This window comes from Rosa rugosa, chromosome 6 (assembly GCF_958449725.1).
Source record: "Rosa rugosa chromosome 6, drRosRugo1.1, whole genome shotgun sequence".
NCBI lineage: Eukaryota > Viridiplantae > Streptophyta > Magnoliopsida > Rosales > Rosaceae > Rosa > Rosa rugosa.
In genome coordinates, this window is record NC_084825.1 from 48,551,770 (window position 1) to 48,565,905 (window position 14,136).

At 38.0% G+C, this 14,136-nt stretch overlaps 3 protein-coding genes across 3 annotated transcripts; 1 reads left to right on the top strand and 2 right to left on the bottom strand.

Moving 5' to 3' along the window:
• Positions 1 to 3,429: 3,429 nt before the first annotated feature.
• On the bottom strand, positions 3,430 to 6,563 carry LOC133717124 (transcription factor RF2b). The gene is made up of 4 exons (XM_062143779.1): positions 5,958 to 6,563; positions 4,982 to 5,114; positions 4,579 to 4,663; positions 3,430 to 4,190 (listed from the first exon to the last, which is right to left on the bottom strand). Exons 1-4 carry the CDS (start codon positions 6,446 to 6,448, stop codon positions 3,808 to 3,810), a joined length of 1,092 nt encoding a protein of 363 aa, XP_061999763.1. The 5' UTR covers positions 6,449 to 6,563; the 3' UTR covers positions 3,430 to 3,807.
• Positions 6,564 to 8,939: 2,376 nt separating this feature from the next.
• LOC133715295 (RING-H2 finger protein ATL74-like) lies at positions 8,940 to 10,241 on the top strand. The gene is made up of 2 exons (XM_062141736.1): positions 8,940 to 9,111; positions 9,273 to 10,241. Exon 2 carries the CDS (start codon positions 9,508 to 9,510, stop codon positions 10,072 to 10,074), a length of 567 nt encoding a protein of 188 aa, XP_061997720.1. The 5' UTR covers positions 8,940 to 9,111; positions 9,273 to 9,507; the 3' UTR covers positions 10,075 to 10,241.
• Positions 10,242 to 12,119: 1,878 nt separating this feature from the next.
• LOC133715134 (chalcone isomerase-like protein 2) lies at positions 12,120 to 13,647 on the bottom strand. Its single transcript, XM_062141511.1, has 5 exons — positions 13,493 to 13,647; positions 13,299 to 13,391; positions 13,065 to 13,220; positions 12,752 to 12,978; positions 12,120 to 12,427 (listed from the first exon to the last, which is right to left on the bottom strand). Coding segments are annotated over exons 1-5 (639 nt in total). The 5' UTR covers positions 13,494 to 13,647; the 3' UTR covers positions 12,120 to 12,265.
• Between the last annotated feature and the right edge of the window lie 489 nt (positions 13,648 to 14,136).

Consider the following 14,136-nt stretch of genomic DNA (forward strand, 5'->3'; position numbering starts at 1 on the left):
TGTTTGTAAGTTTCGACAACTTATTATTTACCCTCTCCTCAAGCAATGAAACAAACTTATTTACCCTTTTCGTTTCTTTGCTTAATTTTTTGCTAGAAACTCAAGAATGTTACAAGAAACAATCATGTTATTTGATGCATGAAGGATGCAATGAATCAATGAAGATTGTTCTGCTGAGGATCTTCTAGTGAATCCGACATGAAAATCATTAGCATCTTTAAGGTGAAGATTGAGAATCATGAACTATTAGTTCCACGTGTGAGTTTTGATCATTATTGGCATCTTCAAAGATAGAGAATCTGTAAATATGCTTGATTTGTTAGACATGAGTCAAATTAATCAAACAAGTAAATCTAATTTCTTGCTACAAGTTATGAACATAATTTTAATCATTCAGATATGAGTCACCATACTGTAGCAAAAGGCCAAATATGTAGAAAGATTTCGAGAATAGTTTGTCGGTTGAAATTAAAAAACGAAAACGTTTAAGACAAATTAAAGTATAAATAAATTGCTAGTTGAATTGTCAACCCAAAAAAATAAAAATAATGACTAGGGTTAATGTAATATCACTGATGCACGTTTGTTACCTTCAATACGACGATATGTGAATAATTAAAATAACAGTAGCATGTTACTTGTTGACGGTGTAATCTATGATTATTAAAAGCTTCTTTCTAATAAATGTTCACCTCTTCACAAGTAAGATCTTCTTCCTAAACATTTATTTATTGATGAAATTAGCGAGTGTGAATGAAACTGGCAAACCAATTTGTTTTTTTTTTTTTTACTTAGTCTTTTTTTCTTTTTCCTTAGATTAATTATTCCAACACTTTATTAGTATATTCATACACTCATAACTTTCTTAGATCTCTTGCTTGCATTTCAAGAAACTTATTACCTTTAGACGCAGGCCGAGAATACAAGTCAAATACATGCAATTATTATACTTCTCAATCTTTGCAAAATATAAGAGAGAAAAACATATCTAAATCTACACCTCATTTTTGTATTACGTTAGATTCAAATAATAATGTACCGAAATCCGTACACGCGTTTTAGTTACTGTCCTTTCTTAAACTCCGGCAGTGTTCACATACCATCTCAGATCACTATTACCAAAGTAAACCCATACAAGTAGTTCCTAGTTTTACCAACTCTCTTCTTAAGTTATGTCAACGGTGATGAGTGAAAGTTACTTCTCCTCCTCGTTAGTTAGAGGCAAGTATGTCATTTTCTCAATCAAGATTTTATTCTTTTAAATTAGCAATAGTATTTCTTTATCTACTACTCGGGGAGAGAGAAAGTTGGAGGAGGAGTCAGAAAACTTGGATTTATTTCGATGATGATGGACCTACCATGTTAGGGCACATGCAATTCCCGCCCTTGGCGGTCCCTTAAATCCGTGCATCACTTTCAGATAAATTTGGTGACCAATGCTTTCAGTTTCTAAGATATGATATAAAAACCACACAGATGAAACTGGGAATGAAAAAATGCAGATAAATCTGTGACCGTGACTTGTGCTAAATGGAAGATAGAAACAAAGAATAATCGTGAATATTTATATATAGCTCTCCTATTTTAAGAGAGGATGATATAACATCCATAGCATGCGCAATAGGGATTTCCCAAAACCAAAATCGTCATATCTGTCTCTTCTGCACAGGAATATTATGGGAGATGATATCTAGAATCAAAATCTTTATGGTTCCTTGAGTATCAATGTGTTTCACTTCCATGGGCTTCTTTTCTTTTCGGGGGATTATTTTCTTTATTAATGAGCAAGCAAATAAATGACAATGGTCCAAACTGATTTTGCTGCACCGAATTCGGTGCTCAGTCAAAATTTGTGGCTTCATTGTTGAATTCATGGAAAATGTTGTAAAGGAAACATGGATATAAACATAAACCTTTTTATATCTTTGACATGAGAACATGACTTTGAAGTTTCTTCTCCAGTCTTCTGTCCATGGAGAATCGAGACCGGAAAGTTTCATGCATTGATAACAAGGAAAAATCAACTTTCAAGCAATAATTCCATGCATAAATATAACGTATTGCTTTCATCTCCGGAATTTCACTATTATAACCAACGGAACATGACATTTGTGTCATTTAATATATGTTTTGCGATCGCATTACAAGCTTTGAGCCATATGCACCCTACCAGGAATGTCTTCTCCCTTTCATAATAATGAAAGAAGGCAGAATTCTAATGTAATATATGTGAACCTAGAGTTGCTGAGACCACCTTAATACAAGGACAAGGTTGATGGAGTCATGGAGCTCGAATTGAGATCCACAAAGGGCATGTGAAATTGTGGATAATCTCCGAAATCTTGTCTCTAGAGGACCCATGAGAGTGCCCTTCGCTAGGGGTTGTCTGCTAGTCTTTGCATGAAGTTCAAAGTTCAGAAAAACAAAGAATGGACCATATGGCTATTGGTTAGAGGATTTTGAAGGGTCACTTTCTATAGGGTAGTTAATAACATGGTCACTGCTTGCAGCCACAAACAGACCCACATGTACTCTAGCTTCCAATATAGGGGCAAATTCAGACCAACAGTGTCCAAACCCTAGTGTCTATGCCCTTGTAAAGTGACATGCTTTCCATTTGGTGTTGTTAGCTCTGCTTTCATGTATTCATGTATCGTATGTATCTAATAGAATGATGTAAGAAGTGACATGGAGTAAAAATATCTACATTTAGAATATTACTCATGGATTAGTTGATATTCACAGAATCCCTGAATTTAGTTTGATATTCACGGAATGGATCATCTATAAAATGAACGGTTCAAATGAAAGAGAGGAACATAGGGTGGAAATGATCATTCAGTAAGCATTATTCCTCTCACTATCAGCAAATCTTTAGCTTTCAATGCATCCAAATTCGTAAGGAAAAGGATCAGCAAAGATAAGATTTGGCACCGTTGAGAACTTATTTAGATGGATGAACTTCACTGTTTTAAAATTGACTATTACTTGCACATCTTTGTTAACAACATAACATCCATAATAACTGGGTGAGATCAACATTTAAAACGAAGGTGAGGGGGCTTTAGTTACACCTTCGATAAGTTATTCTCACCGGAACAGTATTGTCACCATGTTATGTCCAAGATTCCGAGTATCTACTTCATTTTGTTCATCTTATTCAAACAAACTTACATCCATTTGTGGAAGTTCATACCGAACGCAGAACCAAATCCACAGTTGAAATTATGATGAACAGTAACATGTGCGGATTAATATCCACTTGTGTCTAGCTAATTTGCAGGAGTATTCATTCATCATGATGTCCTGTTAAAGACACCATGTCTGGGCTGCATTCTTTTTTTCTTCAATTAATCCACCACAATTTACAATACAATCTTTCTACAGATTTGAGAATTGCTGAAAGTTAAAGCAAGTTACTACAATATAAGAGAGAAACGTAGAGTTCAACTAACGAGAACAACACTTCACAGAACAACACATATTATCCACAGCATGACATTTCCAACGGTCAACAAATGAAAAAAATACATTATAGTTAGGGAAAAGGGGTCCCTGGCATGAAAAGCTGCATGTATCTCTTTCAATCACAAGAAATTAGAAACAATGCTCTATTCCCATATGAGCAACCCAAAGGAATGGACTACGAAGAATCTACGAATCACTCGAGGCCTATATCAGCTACCAAAAATTGCAAGAGCAATCAATTCAAAGAATCAAGGTCCAATGAAAGGTTAAACCATACCTTTGGCTGAGGTCAGTCTATGAACAATTCAACAAATAAGGTGACCATGGGTCGGCCGGCAATCAAAATCTTCTATTGGTTTCTCCAGCAGATATAGAGGAGCCTTCGGGCTTCACTAGATGAGAACCTCCTCTGTTATTGATATCGAGCCCCTGGAATCGGCCAATTGAATCCTGCTGCATCATCTCTGAGCAAGCATGTGATTGGGCTGCTGCACCAAGCATAGGCTGATGCGGAGCTTGCATATTAGACTGGAACTGATGAAACTGTGGCAGCTGAATGTTCTGAGAATCACGTGACCCAGACTGTGGCTGACCGGGAAAGTAGGAGGATTGCGAATATGGAAAATGGTGCATTCCCAGGTTGTAAGAATCAGTGTGTGTTAGTGCTTCTCCAGTTGCAATCTTGAGCCTCTCAAGTTCTTTCTTCAGTGCATCATTCAGAGCTGTATTGTGGAAACAGTACAACAAGTGATTGGTGGTTAGCAATTGCCATAGTAATTTCAAGGTAAGAAATGCACATGTTAATTCCTGGTTCAAAAAACTGTAGTGACCAGACTAATGTGCTCAGAGAGACCACATCATTAAGTGTGTGAGACAACTGATGTTAGCACCTACTTTTAGTACCTCAGACTCAAAGGAGTCTTACACTAGTATTCTGTACTAGTGGATAAATTTGACTGGTAATAACCAGTGATGACACTGAACCAGCTGAGACCAGTACCCAGATAATGGTCCATTTTGTAGTAAAAACAGGAAAATCTACGACAAGTTGCTGGAAAGTGAGATGCAGCCATCAAAATAATATAAATGGTGGGTATGCATGAGACGTACCATCGCGTAACTGAGCCTGTTGTTCCATAGCTTGCAACCGAATCTTAAGCTCTGTGTTCTCAGACGACAATCCCGTTGTATCTCTCTGAAAAATACAACAAGAAAAACATAAACCTCACATAGAGCTATGTAGGCAAGCAGGTACAAATTGTAATTGGGAGAAAATCTTGTAAGTTGGACTTAAAAAAATTTCCATAGGTAAATGTAGGAAAGATAGATAATTTCTTAAATCCACACCAAGGTGCGTGAATGAAGAATAAACAACTCCTAATTACAAGTTTTATCAAAGTAATCCCTCTCTCTCTCTCTGATGTGGCATGCAGCATGCCCATGCAGATGAACTATACGAACTAAATTACTATAATAGGATAAGCCAAACCAGCCGAGTATTTCAAGTAAGAACCTGGAATAGAGTGAGTTGAGCAGATAGAGTAGTCGCTTCTGTTTGAAGGGTCTGAACTTTCCTTTCAAGTTCTGATATGTACCGGGCCTTCCTCTCTTTTGACCTAGCAGCGGACTGCCGATTTGCCAAAATCCTGTATCAATTGGCAACTTGCTTAGAAAATCACCACCATAAATTTCATTCAACTAACTATCTACACATTCTTGTGCGACAGAGTGAGTGTTCACCATTAAGTATTAAATGAGCAACATGCTGTATGTGAAGCTGTATACCAAAAATCCAATGAAAAACTACTTCAATGAGCCATAGCCATCAGACAACAACCGAAGGATGAATGCTTTTAGCCATGTGACTGAATACAGATCTGTGTGTGTGACTGGGATATCTATGTGTTCAAGTAGTTAGACCTTAGAAGACATAAAGGAACAAAATGATGATGTTCCTACTAAACACTAAATAATTGAAAAACTTCTTGGCCATTTGATGGAAAACATAATAGAAATAACCTAAGAATTGTATGCCAGCTCTTGTGGATATCAGGATCAGATCTACTTCTAATCTGATAAATTAAGTTCCTTGGTTTGATAACTTGAACAATAATAACTCTTCTACCAAGAATAATACTTTCTCAACCACAAAAGACATGGCTAATAAATGTTTTTCCATCTAAGTCAGAGTGTGCTAAACTTCACTCTGATGGCTTGATTAAGACAAGATAGCAACACAAAACGCACTAATTAGACTAGTAGTCATGCTAGAATATAAGGATGCACAAGTCTTCATTCAATAAATCGGAGCTCTACTGCAATATATACTGAAAATTATGAATAACCAAACCGTTTCGAAAATCTGTTCTTTACATATTTAGCTCCAAGCTGATTTATATGAAAATTTTCAACCACAGATTAAATTCAAGCTACTACAATTATCAAACAAGTAATCTAAATTCGATACTGAAAGACAGAGAAGAATATACCTCTTGGCTCGCTTGGGATCGACGGCCCAAAGCTCAGCGAGCTTCTCAGGAGCCATGGCCTTCTTAGCCTCTATCGATTCCAAGGACCCGTCCATGGAGCTGCTATGCCTGTGCCTCGGCCTGGCGCTGCTCCCCTCGCCGGAGCCGGCCTCCGCCTGCGACGTTGACCCGGCGGCATTCTCGGGTTTGGGGCCGGAGGATCCATCCTCGAGCTTGGATCCGAGCTTCTCAATGTCCATGTAGGTGCAGAAGAGGTCGTCTTCGGAGCCGAGCTCCTCGAAGCTGGCGGATGGGCCGTCGAAGGGGTCCTGGAGCAGATCCAGGTCGTCGGGGATCCGGAAATGGACCTCCGATTGGGCGCGGCGGTGGTAGGAGCCGCGGAGGGTGAGGCTGGGGGTGGGGTCCTGAAACGACGTCGTCATAGGGAGGCGGGAAGAGTCTTGAGAGGCGGCCGGGTTCGGATCCGGTTTCGGGTTCGCCGGATCTTGCATTTTTTCTTGGGGTCCACCTCTGGGAGCTCTCTCCGCGCTTCGGGCTCTCTCTCTCTCTCTCTCTCTCTCTCTCTCTCTGTCTCCGTACTCTCTGGTTCTTTTGGGTGTTTAGAGTGAGTGTTACCTTTACTCGTGATCTTGGGGGGACCTTTGGAGCGAAAATGAGAGGTGGGGATACACCACGACGTCGTATGGGGTTGGTTGACCAACGGTTTGGGCTTGAGGGTCAAGGACATGGGCCTACGTCCAAAACTCCAAACCCTTTATGAGTGGCATGTAATAAAGAAAAGTTTTACAATTATCTTATCAGTAGTTTCAGTACTATTCACTGTTTTTTGGCTTTCAAGTCCACCCTTTGAAGTTGGCTAGTCAAAACTATTCACTGCTTTTTACCTTTCATTTCCACTATTTTTCTTGACCAGTCAGATACTGTTCACAAAAAGTCACCACTCTGGGTCAATTTCTTGACCTGCCAACTGACATTTGGTGACTTTTTGTGAACAGTATCTGACTGGTAAAAAAAAAAGGTGAAAATGAAAGGCAAAAAGCAGTGAATAGTCTTGATCAGCCAACGTCAACGAGTGGACTTGCTTTAAAATGTAGATCAACTTCAATCGATTAGTTCGATATCAGGCTAAGCAAATATGGAGCCGTTTTATTTTTGTATTTAACTAATTTACTTGATGTACAAATACAGTAATGTATTGTAGACGAACTTGTAAATTTATTGTCGAAGATTAGAGTACGTTTTGAATGTCTTGGGGGAATTTCAATATCCTCATTGTAAAACAAAAATCATTCGGAAATGAGTTTTGAGACTGGCTTAAATTTAACTTATTTTGTGTTGATTGAAGAAAAAGCTGTAAGTAGTGGACAATTAGGAATTGAATTATCCTATGAAAGGAAGAGTATTTTTTTTAATAAGGGCTAGTGCGACTGCCCTCAAACGTTGATTAGTGAAAGCATTGAATACATGATGCCTAAACTCCATATTATAATACTCTTAAAGATAACATCCCTAATAATATCAGAAATCTTCACAACTGAATAAACATGCAACAATTAGTAAAGAAAAGAAGAGTATTAACACCTTAAGAGCTCTACAATCATGGCCATAAAGTTTTGGAAGGAGAAGCTGTGCGTTCAAATACCTAAGTAACAAAAAGCAATAGAAACTATAAACACGTAGAATTCTGCTCATTGCTCATTTAGAAAAGCAAAACCCCCTCTTGAAGATTGCCTCTGCCGTTAAATTGTAGCTCAATCCCATGCACGTTTTGGAAACTCAAGGGGAACCAAAGTACCAAACTTCTCCCATGTAAAAGGGGAAGGAAGTGGTGGAGAGTTCGGTTCGTAGTCATATTTCACATACTTCTCACGACGATCCTCGGCGGAGGAATGATTTTTTGGTGAAAAATTGAAATGGATGTTGTGCCATTCGACAAAGGCAATGTCGTCGTCCATAGCCTCTGTCTTTATGTCGATACATTCTCCATACCCATACGGTATTTCCTCCAATGCAATATATCATTAGTGGAATGAAGTTCCGCTGTCAAAACAAAACCGACTAGAAAGACTAGTTCTAGTTCTTTCTAATCGGTTTTAAGGCCATCAACAACAAAAGACTGCTTATTTTGTGATGCCTCAGTCGTAGAAGGCTTCCCAGCAACTTTCCTTGCTTTTCCTTTGTGCTTTGAAAGCATCACCCTTTTCCACAACACAAGCTCCTGTGGTAGATATTGTATGGGTTAGACCAAATAACCAAATATAACTAGACCTGAAATGTATAAATGGTCTAAACCACCATCAACTATATATGTCTCTAGCCTATGATATATAGTGTGACATGTTTGGTTGTTTTTAGCTTGTGGCAAACATCGTGGTCTAAACTACCAAATGGGTCCTTTTAATCGGCTACGAAGGGACCAAAGTACCAAACCCAGAACTATTATTGAAGTAGTATAGTACCTTAACTATTACAAGATTAGCAACTGTCGACATTAGCGTTACCTCAATAATAATGTAATAAGAATATAAGATTAGATCGTTCTGGGATTTGACTTATTTTGATAAAGAGTACGTGTAGGAGTGGAACAAGCACTTGTTCTGGGAATAACCTTTTCTTCTAAACTCATACTTGAGGTTAGATTAGGATCAGGTACTTTAATCCAAAATTCTTAGGCAACCTTTTCACTCACCTTATTTTTTGGTTTTGCAAATGACTACCTTTTTCTTTTCCTACATGATTCTAATATTTAACCTTGTACGTGGGTAACCGAAAATTCTAGTATGGATCAAGGTCCACATGCACCATGAGTGAACAGTACTGAGAATTAACTCATGATGCATGTGAACCTTGGTCCATCCAAGACTCTTCGGTGTATAACATCTCAACAATAATGCACACCAGAATGAAAAGACACCCATCTTAATCTCATTTGGTATCCTATCTCCAACTCAAATGCCCATTAGCCACAATCCAAATACTACAAGACTTTCACTGTAATATTTGTCCATATATAACCCTCTCACAATCCACAAAAACTATGATATATCAATCACCCTCCTAGCCTCTCTCTGCATCACTTTATCTTCTTCCCTCTTCTTTCTTACAAGTCTGTGTTATAAAGGTGGAGTCTTGAAGATTTGCAGTATAAACTAAGGTGATCAATTAGTTGATTACCCTTCAAGTTTCAACCTTTATAGTCTTTGATGAATAGTACTATTCATCACCCTTTACCTTACCACCAAATTATGCTCTTTTCAAAGTCATATTAAAGGCCCATATCAGACATTAAATCCTCACTCTTTTCTGCTATTCCAGCCTTGAGCATCAAAAAGGAGCTAGAAGTGGAGCAAAAAAGAGAGAGCTGTGTAGCTTTGTACATGGGGGAGATGAATTCCCTTCTCTCAATCTCCTTCGTGGTTCGATTCTGTGCCAAAGAACCATGGAGAAGCCCAAATCCAAGCCATTTTGCATAAGCTCAACAAAAAAAGAAAAGGTACGAAGTTTTTAGACTACTTGCTCAAAATTTTCTTCTTCATCATACCACTCATCAATGGTAAGCACTGTTCTTCATCACCACCGTCCACACCGCCTCCTCCTCGACCCAGGCCAGCCTGCCAATGAGAGCAGAACACATAATGGACCATACTCGAACGAAGCGAATTTCGACACCAACATGGTGATCATCCTAGCAGCTCTTCTCTGTGCCCTGATATGTGCATTAGGTCTAAACTCAATAGTGAGGTGTGCCCTCAGATGCAGCAGGAGGTTTTCTTTTGAGACCCCAGATGAGGCAGCAGCAAGGTTAGCAGCCACAGGGCTTAAGAAGAGCACATTGAGGCAGATACCCATTGTGTCATATGGGACTGGGGTGCTTAACATTCCTAGTGCCACTGACTGCCCAATTTGCCTTGGGGAATTTTCAGATGGGCAGAAAGTTAGGGTTTTGCCAAAGTGTAACCATGGGTTCCATGTGAGGTGCATAGACACATGGTTCTTGTCACATTCTTCTTGCCCAACTTGCAGGCAGTCATTGCTGGAACCACAACCACAAGGTTCAGATTCTTCAGAAGCACAGAATGATGCGGTGGTTGCTGTTGCTGGTGATGAAGCTAATTGATCAGTGTTTGGACTTTGGACATTAGGCAAAATAGAATTGTGAATATCTTTTGTTTTGGTTAAATGTAGCTAGCTAGTTGTTTTTAGTTGATTATATTAGTTATGGTAAGAGATCTATCTGAGGTGCTATAAGCAAATGCCTAATGAGGTTTTTGAGGTTGATAAATGTTTGTTATCTGCTTCTTCTTTTTTTCTTTTTTGCCGAAATTGCACTATATATGATGGATAATCTGCTCTATGTTGCTCTAGAGGTGGTATTTAACTTGAAAGTGAAAATCCCTTTTCCAAGCCAGGGAATACCAATTGGAAAAAGTTTTCGAGTGTAAACTTCAACCCTCTAATCTCCATATTTAAGGTGTAAATGAATCCCTTGCACTCTTGGAGTTCAGGGGAATTACATTAACACATCCTTGTTAGACTTCCATATACACATACTTCAAAACTCGAGTACATGTTATAAATATAATATGAGCAGCAGATTTAAGAATTTTTTTTCATGAGACTATAATTTCAGTTTTTTTTTTTTTTCATTAAGTTATGTCTTTATAGCAATTCATCAAACATATTACATTATCCTTATTGCATTGAAGTCCTTGCTCGTGCTTAGGTCTTATTTGTCAAACATACCGTCCCATGAAATATTTTCAATCCCAATTCAAGACCAAGTTATGTACAATTTCCACTGGACAAGTGATTTTCCCGTTCTGTTTTCATCGCAGCAATGTGAAGTATAAACAAAGAGTTTTGTACAAGTACAAGTTTTATCATTCAGACCAAACAAAAAAAAAAGTGCGAGTTTATCATCCAAAGCACCTTCCTATTCTGCCCTGTTTGATTTGATGGGCAATTATATATACTGCCAGAAGCATATTGAAAAAAACTCAAAAAGGAGCACCTGGTCAGGAAGTATCACTCTGTGCTGAAAAGAATGGAATCTCAAAACTCTTTTTTCCCTTCCATTCTTCACCTCCACTACCTTTTTCTGGTCCACAAAATAAAAAATTTGATTCCTGCATCACTATCTCGAACCATGTTTTCCAAGTAATGAGCTGGTGTGATGATGACATTATATTAAGCATAATATATCAATTGGTCTACAAACCCCTCTCTTTCTTTTAAACCTGATTGATCTGTAACTTTCTTTTAGATTTTTCTTGGATTCCAAAGATTGCGGCAAAGACATTTTATAGAGAAACTTGTGGTACAATATTCTGGGTCGATCTCTTGTGGGAGCTAGGTAGTCACGCAGTCATGTTCTACAATTTCTTTCGGTAGAATCATTCCACAATTTGTCCACTGAAAACATGCATTACAGTATTATGTTATGTGCCACTACTAGCTATGTCTATATTCTATATCATAATAGTACTTGATTGTACGAATAGGGTACCAAGAAAATGAGTGCGAAACTAGATGAACTCTAGTTACGGATCATCAAACCACGTGGTGATGTTGAAGTGGTTAACTCAGAGAAATAATATTCGAATGCAAAACTAAATATGACAAATATACGTTACTTGTGACTTAACGGTTACATTAGAAAATTTCTCGATAAATATATTACGGTCGATGGATAAGAAATAAGATGTTCCGAGGAAGTTAAGCATATGTTTTCGGTAGGCTGATAGTTAAGCAGTTGAGCATTTTTTAACTTTGGTTGTAGTTTTGGGCACTTTCCATTCAGATTTGAGCTCATGTTATGTTTCATTTTGGACCAATTTTGGCTTAAAATTAGATTAGATTGGGCTAATGTGGGTTGGCAGGGTTGGCCCAACCCAAGTTGCAACCAGGTTGGAATGGTCAAACATTTCTAAGACAGGCTTCGGTCCAATCCAACCTACCATTTGCACATATCCAAACTTAACTTTACCATTCAGGCTCCAAGATTAGAATGAGGCTTGAAAAAGAATGAAAGCCTTAACAGGGAGAACACATCAATGGCTACTGCCTCCTTCTGATGATCTCTGAAAAATGAAGCAGTTTGAACAGAGATTTTTGGATGAACTTCATGCAAGTGTAACTCTCCTAACCATTCACCCTCAACAGTCAAAAGAAATGGCACTCCAACGGCTCTACATTCATATCAGGACCAATTTATTACATATATAGAACAGCTAGCACAATAAGCAAAACCAGTACCAACCCGCTAAATTAAAACCATTACAACCACACAACAATGGCCAAGTGAAGGTTCACTTGGTCAATTCAGCAGAGAGTGTGTTAGCCAAGGAAGATATGGTTGAAGGAGAAACCCCTCTTGTTCCACCCAAATACCATTTCTGGATCGTCTCGACAACATTGGCATTTTCCACTTTGATCTTCGAATCCTCCTTCCCTTCAGCAGTAAACACAATCTGCACACACAGTCTCAAGTGTTAATCATTTGCCTTGTCAAATATCGCGACATGTTATATGTGAAAGACTTGGACCGTGAATCTTGACCACATATTTTAACAACCCGACATAATCACTTGTCCAAAACAATCGTTTCATAACATAACATTCAAATACGGTCACATGTTATATAGTAATAGATCGTGAATCTAGACCATATTATTGCTTAACAAAGTAACATGATCAATAGTCCTATAAAATTTCCTCTTACAAATAATAGCATTTTCTTTAAAAAAGTAATGATCCTACTAACTACGGACTTCCTACCATTTGATTATTCTTACCTCAGCTGTAGGGGAAGTAGCTGGAAAATGAAATGTGATGATGGAATCCTTCTTAAAATATTTTGATTGGAAGAACTCAACAATCTTCTCCAAGGCTTCCTCCTCCTCTTCCTCATATTTGTCATCAGCTGCCAACCTATCCCTCACTGAACTCTCAAGCTGCACCCCATATTGAGACCCTTTGATCTCCTTGATCACCACAACTCTTAGAAATTTCTCAACAGGAGCTGCATATATAGGTACATAATTTGTTCAAAAGGGTATTCTTCATATAATTCAGATTGATCATCGATATATGATATTCCAACTTTACCAGAAATAAGAGCATCAAAGAAGTCATCATCTTCTGCAAGCTCAGTTCCTTTCTTGGTCTTCCATTTCTGCAGATGTCCCACAATCTCAGGGTCCAAGTAAACCCCAATTGCTGTGAACTTGATTTGCAGAAAGTGTATCTCAATGTCTGTGATCCCTGTAAAAACCCAATTTACCGATCAGTAACTTTTCATTTTCTCTTTGATAAAATCAGACACAGAAACAAATAGCTTACCATGACCCAGCAGAGCTAATGGCTTGGAGGTTGTGATCACTGAAGGAAAAGGGATTTCATCCACCAACACTACTTCTGCACCTACTGCACCCACTGTAATGCATCAACAGAAAGAAAAAGAATTAGTTTTGGTACAAATCAAAACAAAAACTGAAAAAGATGAACATTATGTTTAAGAGGAAGAGAGCTCTTACTAGCTGTGTTCTTGAGGATCCTATTAGCAATTTAGAAATCTTGAGATTGAAGTAGTTGTCTAGCAGAATAATGAGGGTAGAGGTGATGTTTATAGCCTCTATATATATCTTGGGGGGTGTTACTTCAGCTGACACTCTTACAGGTCCTCCAGTCTTGGCCTAGGTGGTAGGTTGTGGAGGTTGCCAAGCTTGTGATCATCTTACCTTCCCCAACCCAATATGGGAAAATTCCAATAAGATCCCCAAATGTTTATTAGAATCCAACATGTGTAACTACCAACAATTTGTTGTCCTCATAATCATCTCATGTTAATCATACCGAATACAAGATGAGCTGTAAACTCAAACGTTATGAGTTTTGATTATGTGAGAAGAATAATTAATTTTGATATTAATTTCCGATACACTCACACGTCAAGAATTTTTTTTTTTTAATTAAATAAGGGATAAAGCGATATTAACTCATCAAAAGTAGACGATTTAGGAAACAATTCCCACCCTCAAACCCGAAGATGAAGGATCAAAGAATTTATTTGTTTGCGAGGCGCAAAGATTGCCACTTTCTTATTTTTAACAAATTTTTGTTAAACTAATAAAGATTTTCATTGCCCAAAAAAAAAAAAAAAAAAAACTAATTAAGATTT

Bases quoted from the DNA above. Each gene is read 5' to 3' on its own strand.
- LOC133717124 (XM_062143779.1), bottom strand. From the start codon at position 6,448: ATGCAAGATCCGGCGAACCCGAAACCGGATCCGAACCCGGCCGCCTCT. The intron at 5,115-5,957 runs GTATATTCTTCT...CAATTGATACAG, and splicing joins GATCCCAAGCGAGCCAAGAG to GATTTTGGCAAATCGGCAGT. The intron at 4,664-4,981 runs GTTCTTACTTGA...TGTATTTTTCAG, and splicing joins CTCAACTCACTCTATTCCAG to AGAGATACAACGGGATTGTC.
- LOC133715295 (XM_062141736.1), top strand. From the start codon at position 9,508: ATGGTAAGCACTGTTCTTCATCACCACCGTCCACACCGCCTCCTCCTC.
- LOC133715134 (XM_062141511.1), bottom strand. The intron at 13,221-13,298 runs GTAAGCTATTTG...GGGTTTTTACAG, and splicing joins ATTAGCTCTGCTGGGTCATG to GGATCACAGACATTGAGATA. The intron at 12,979-13,064 runs GTAAAGTTGGAA...CTATATATGCAG, and splicing joins CTTTGATGCTCTTATTTCTG to CTCCTGTTGAGAAATTTCTA.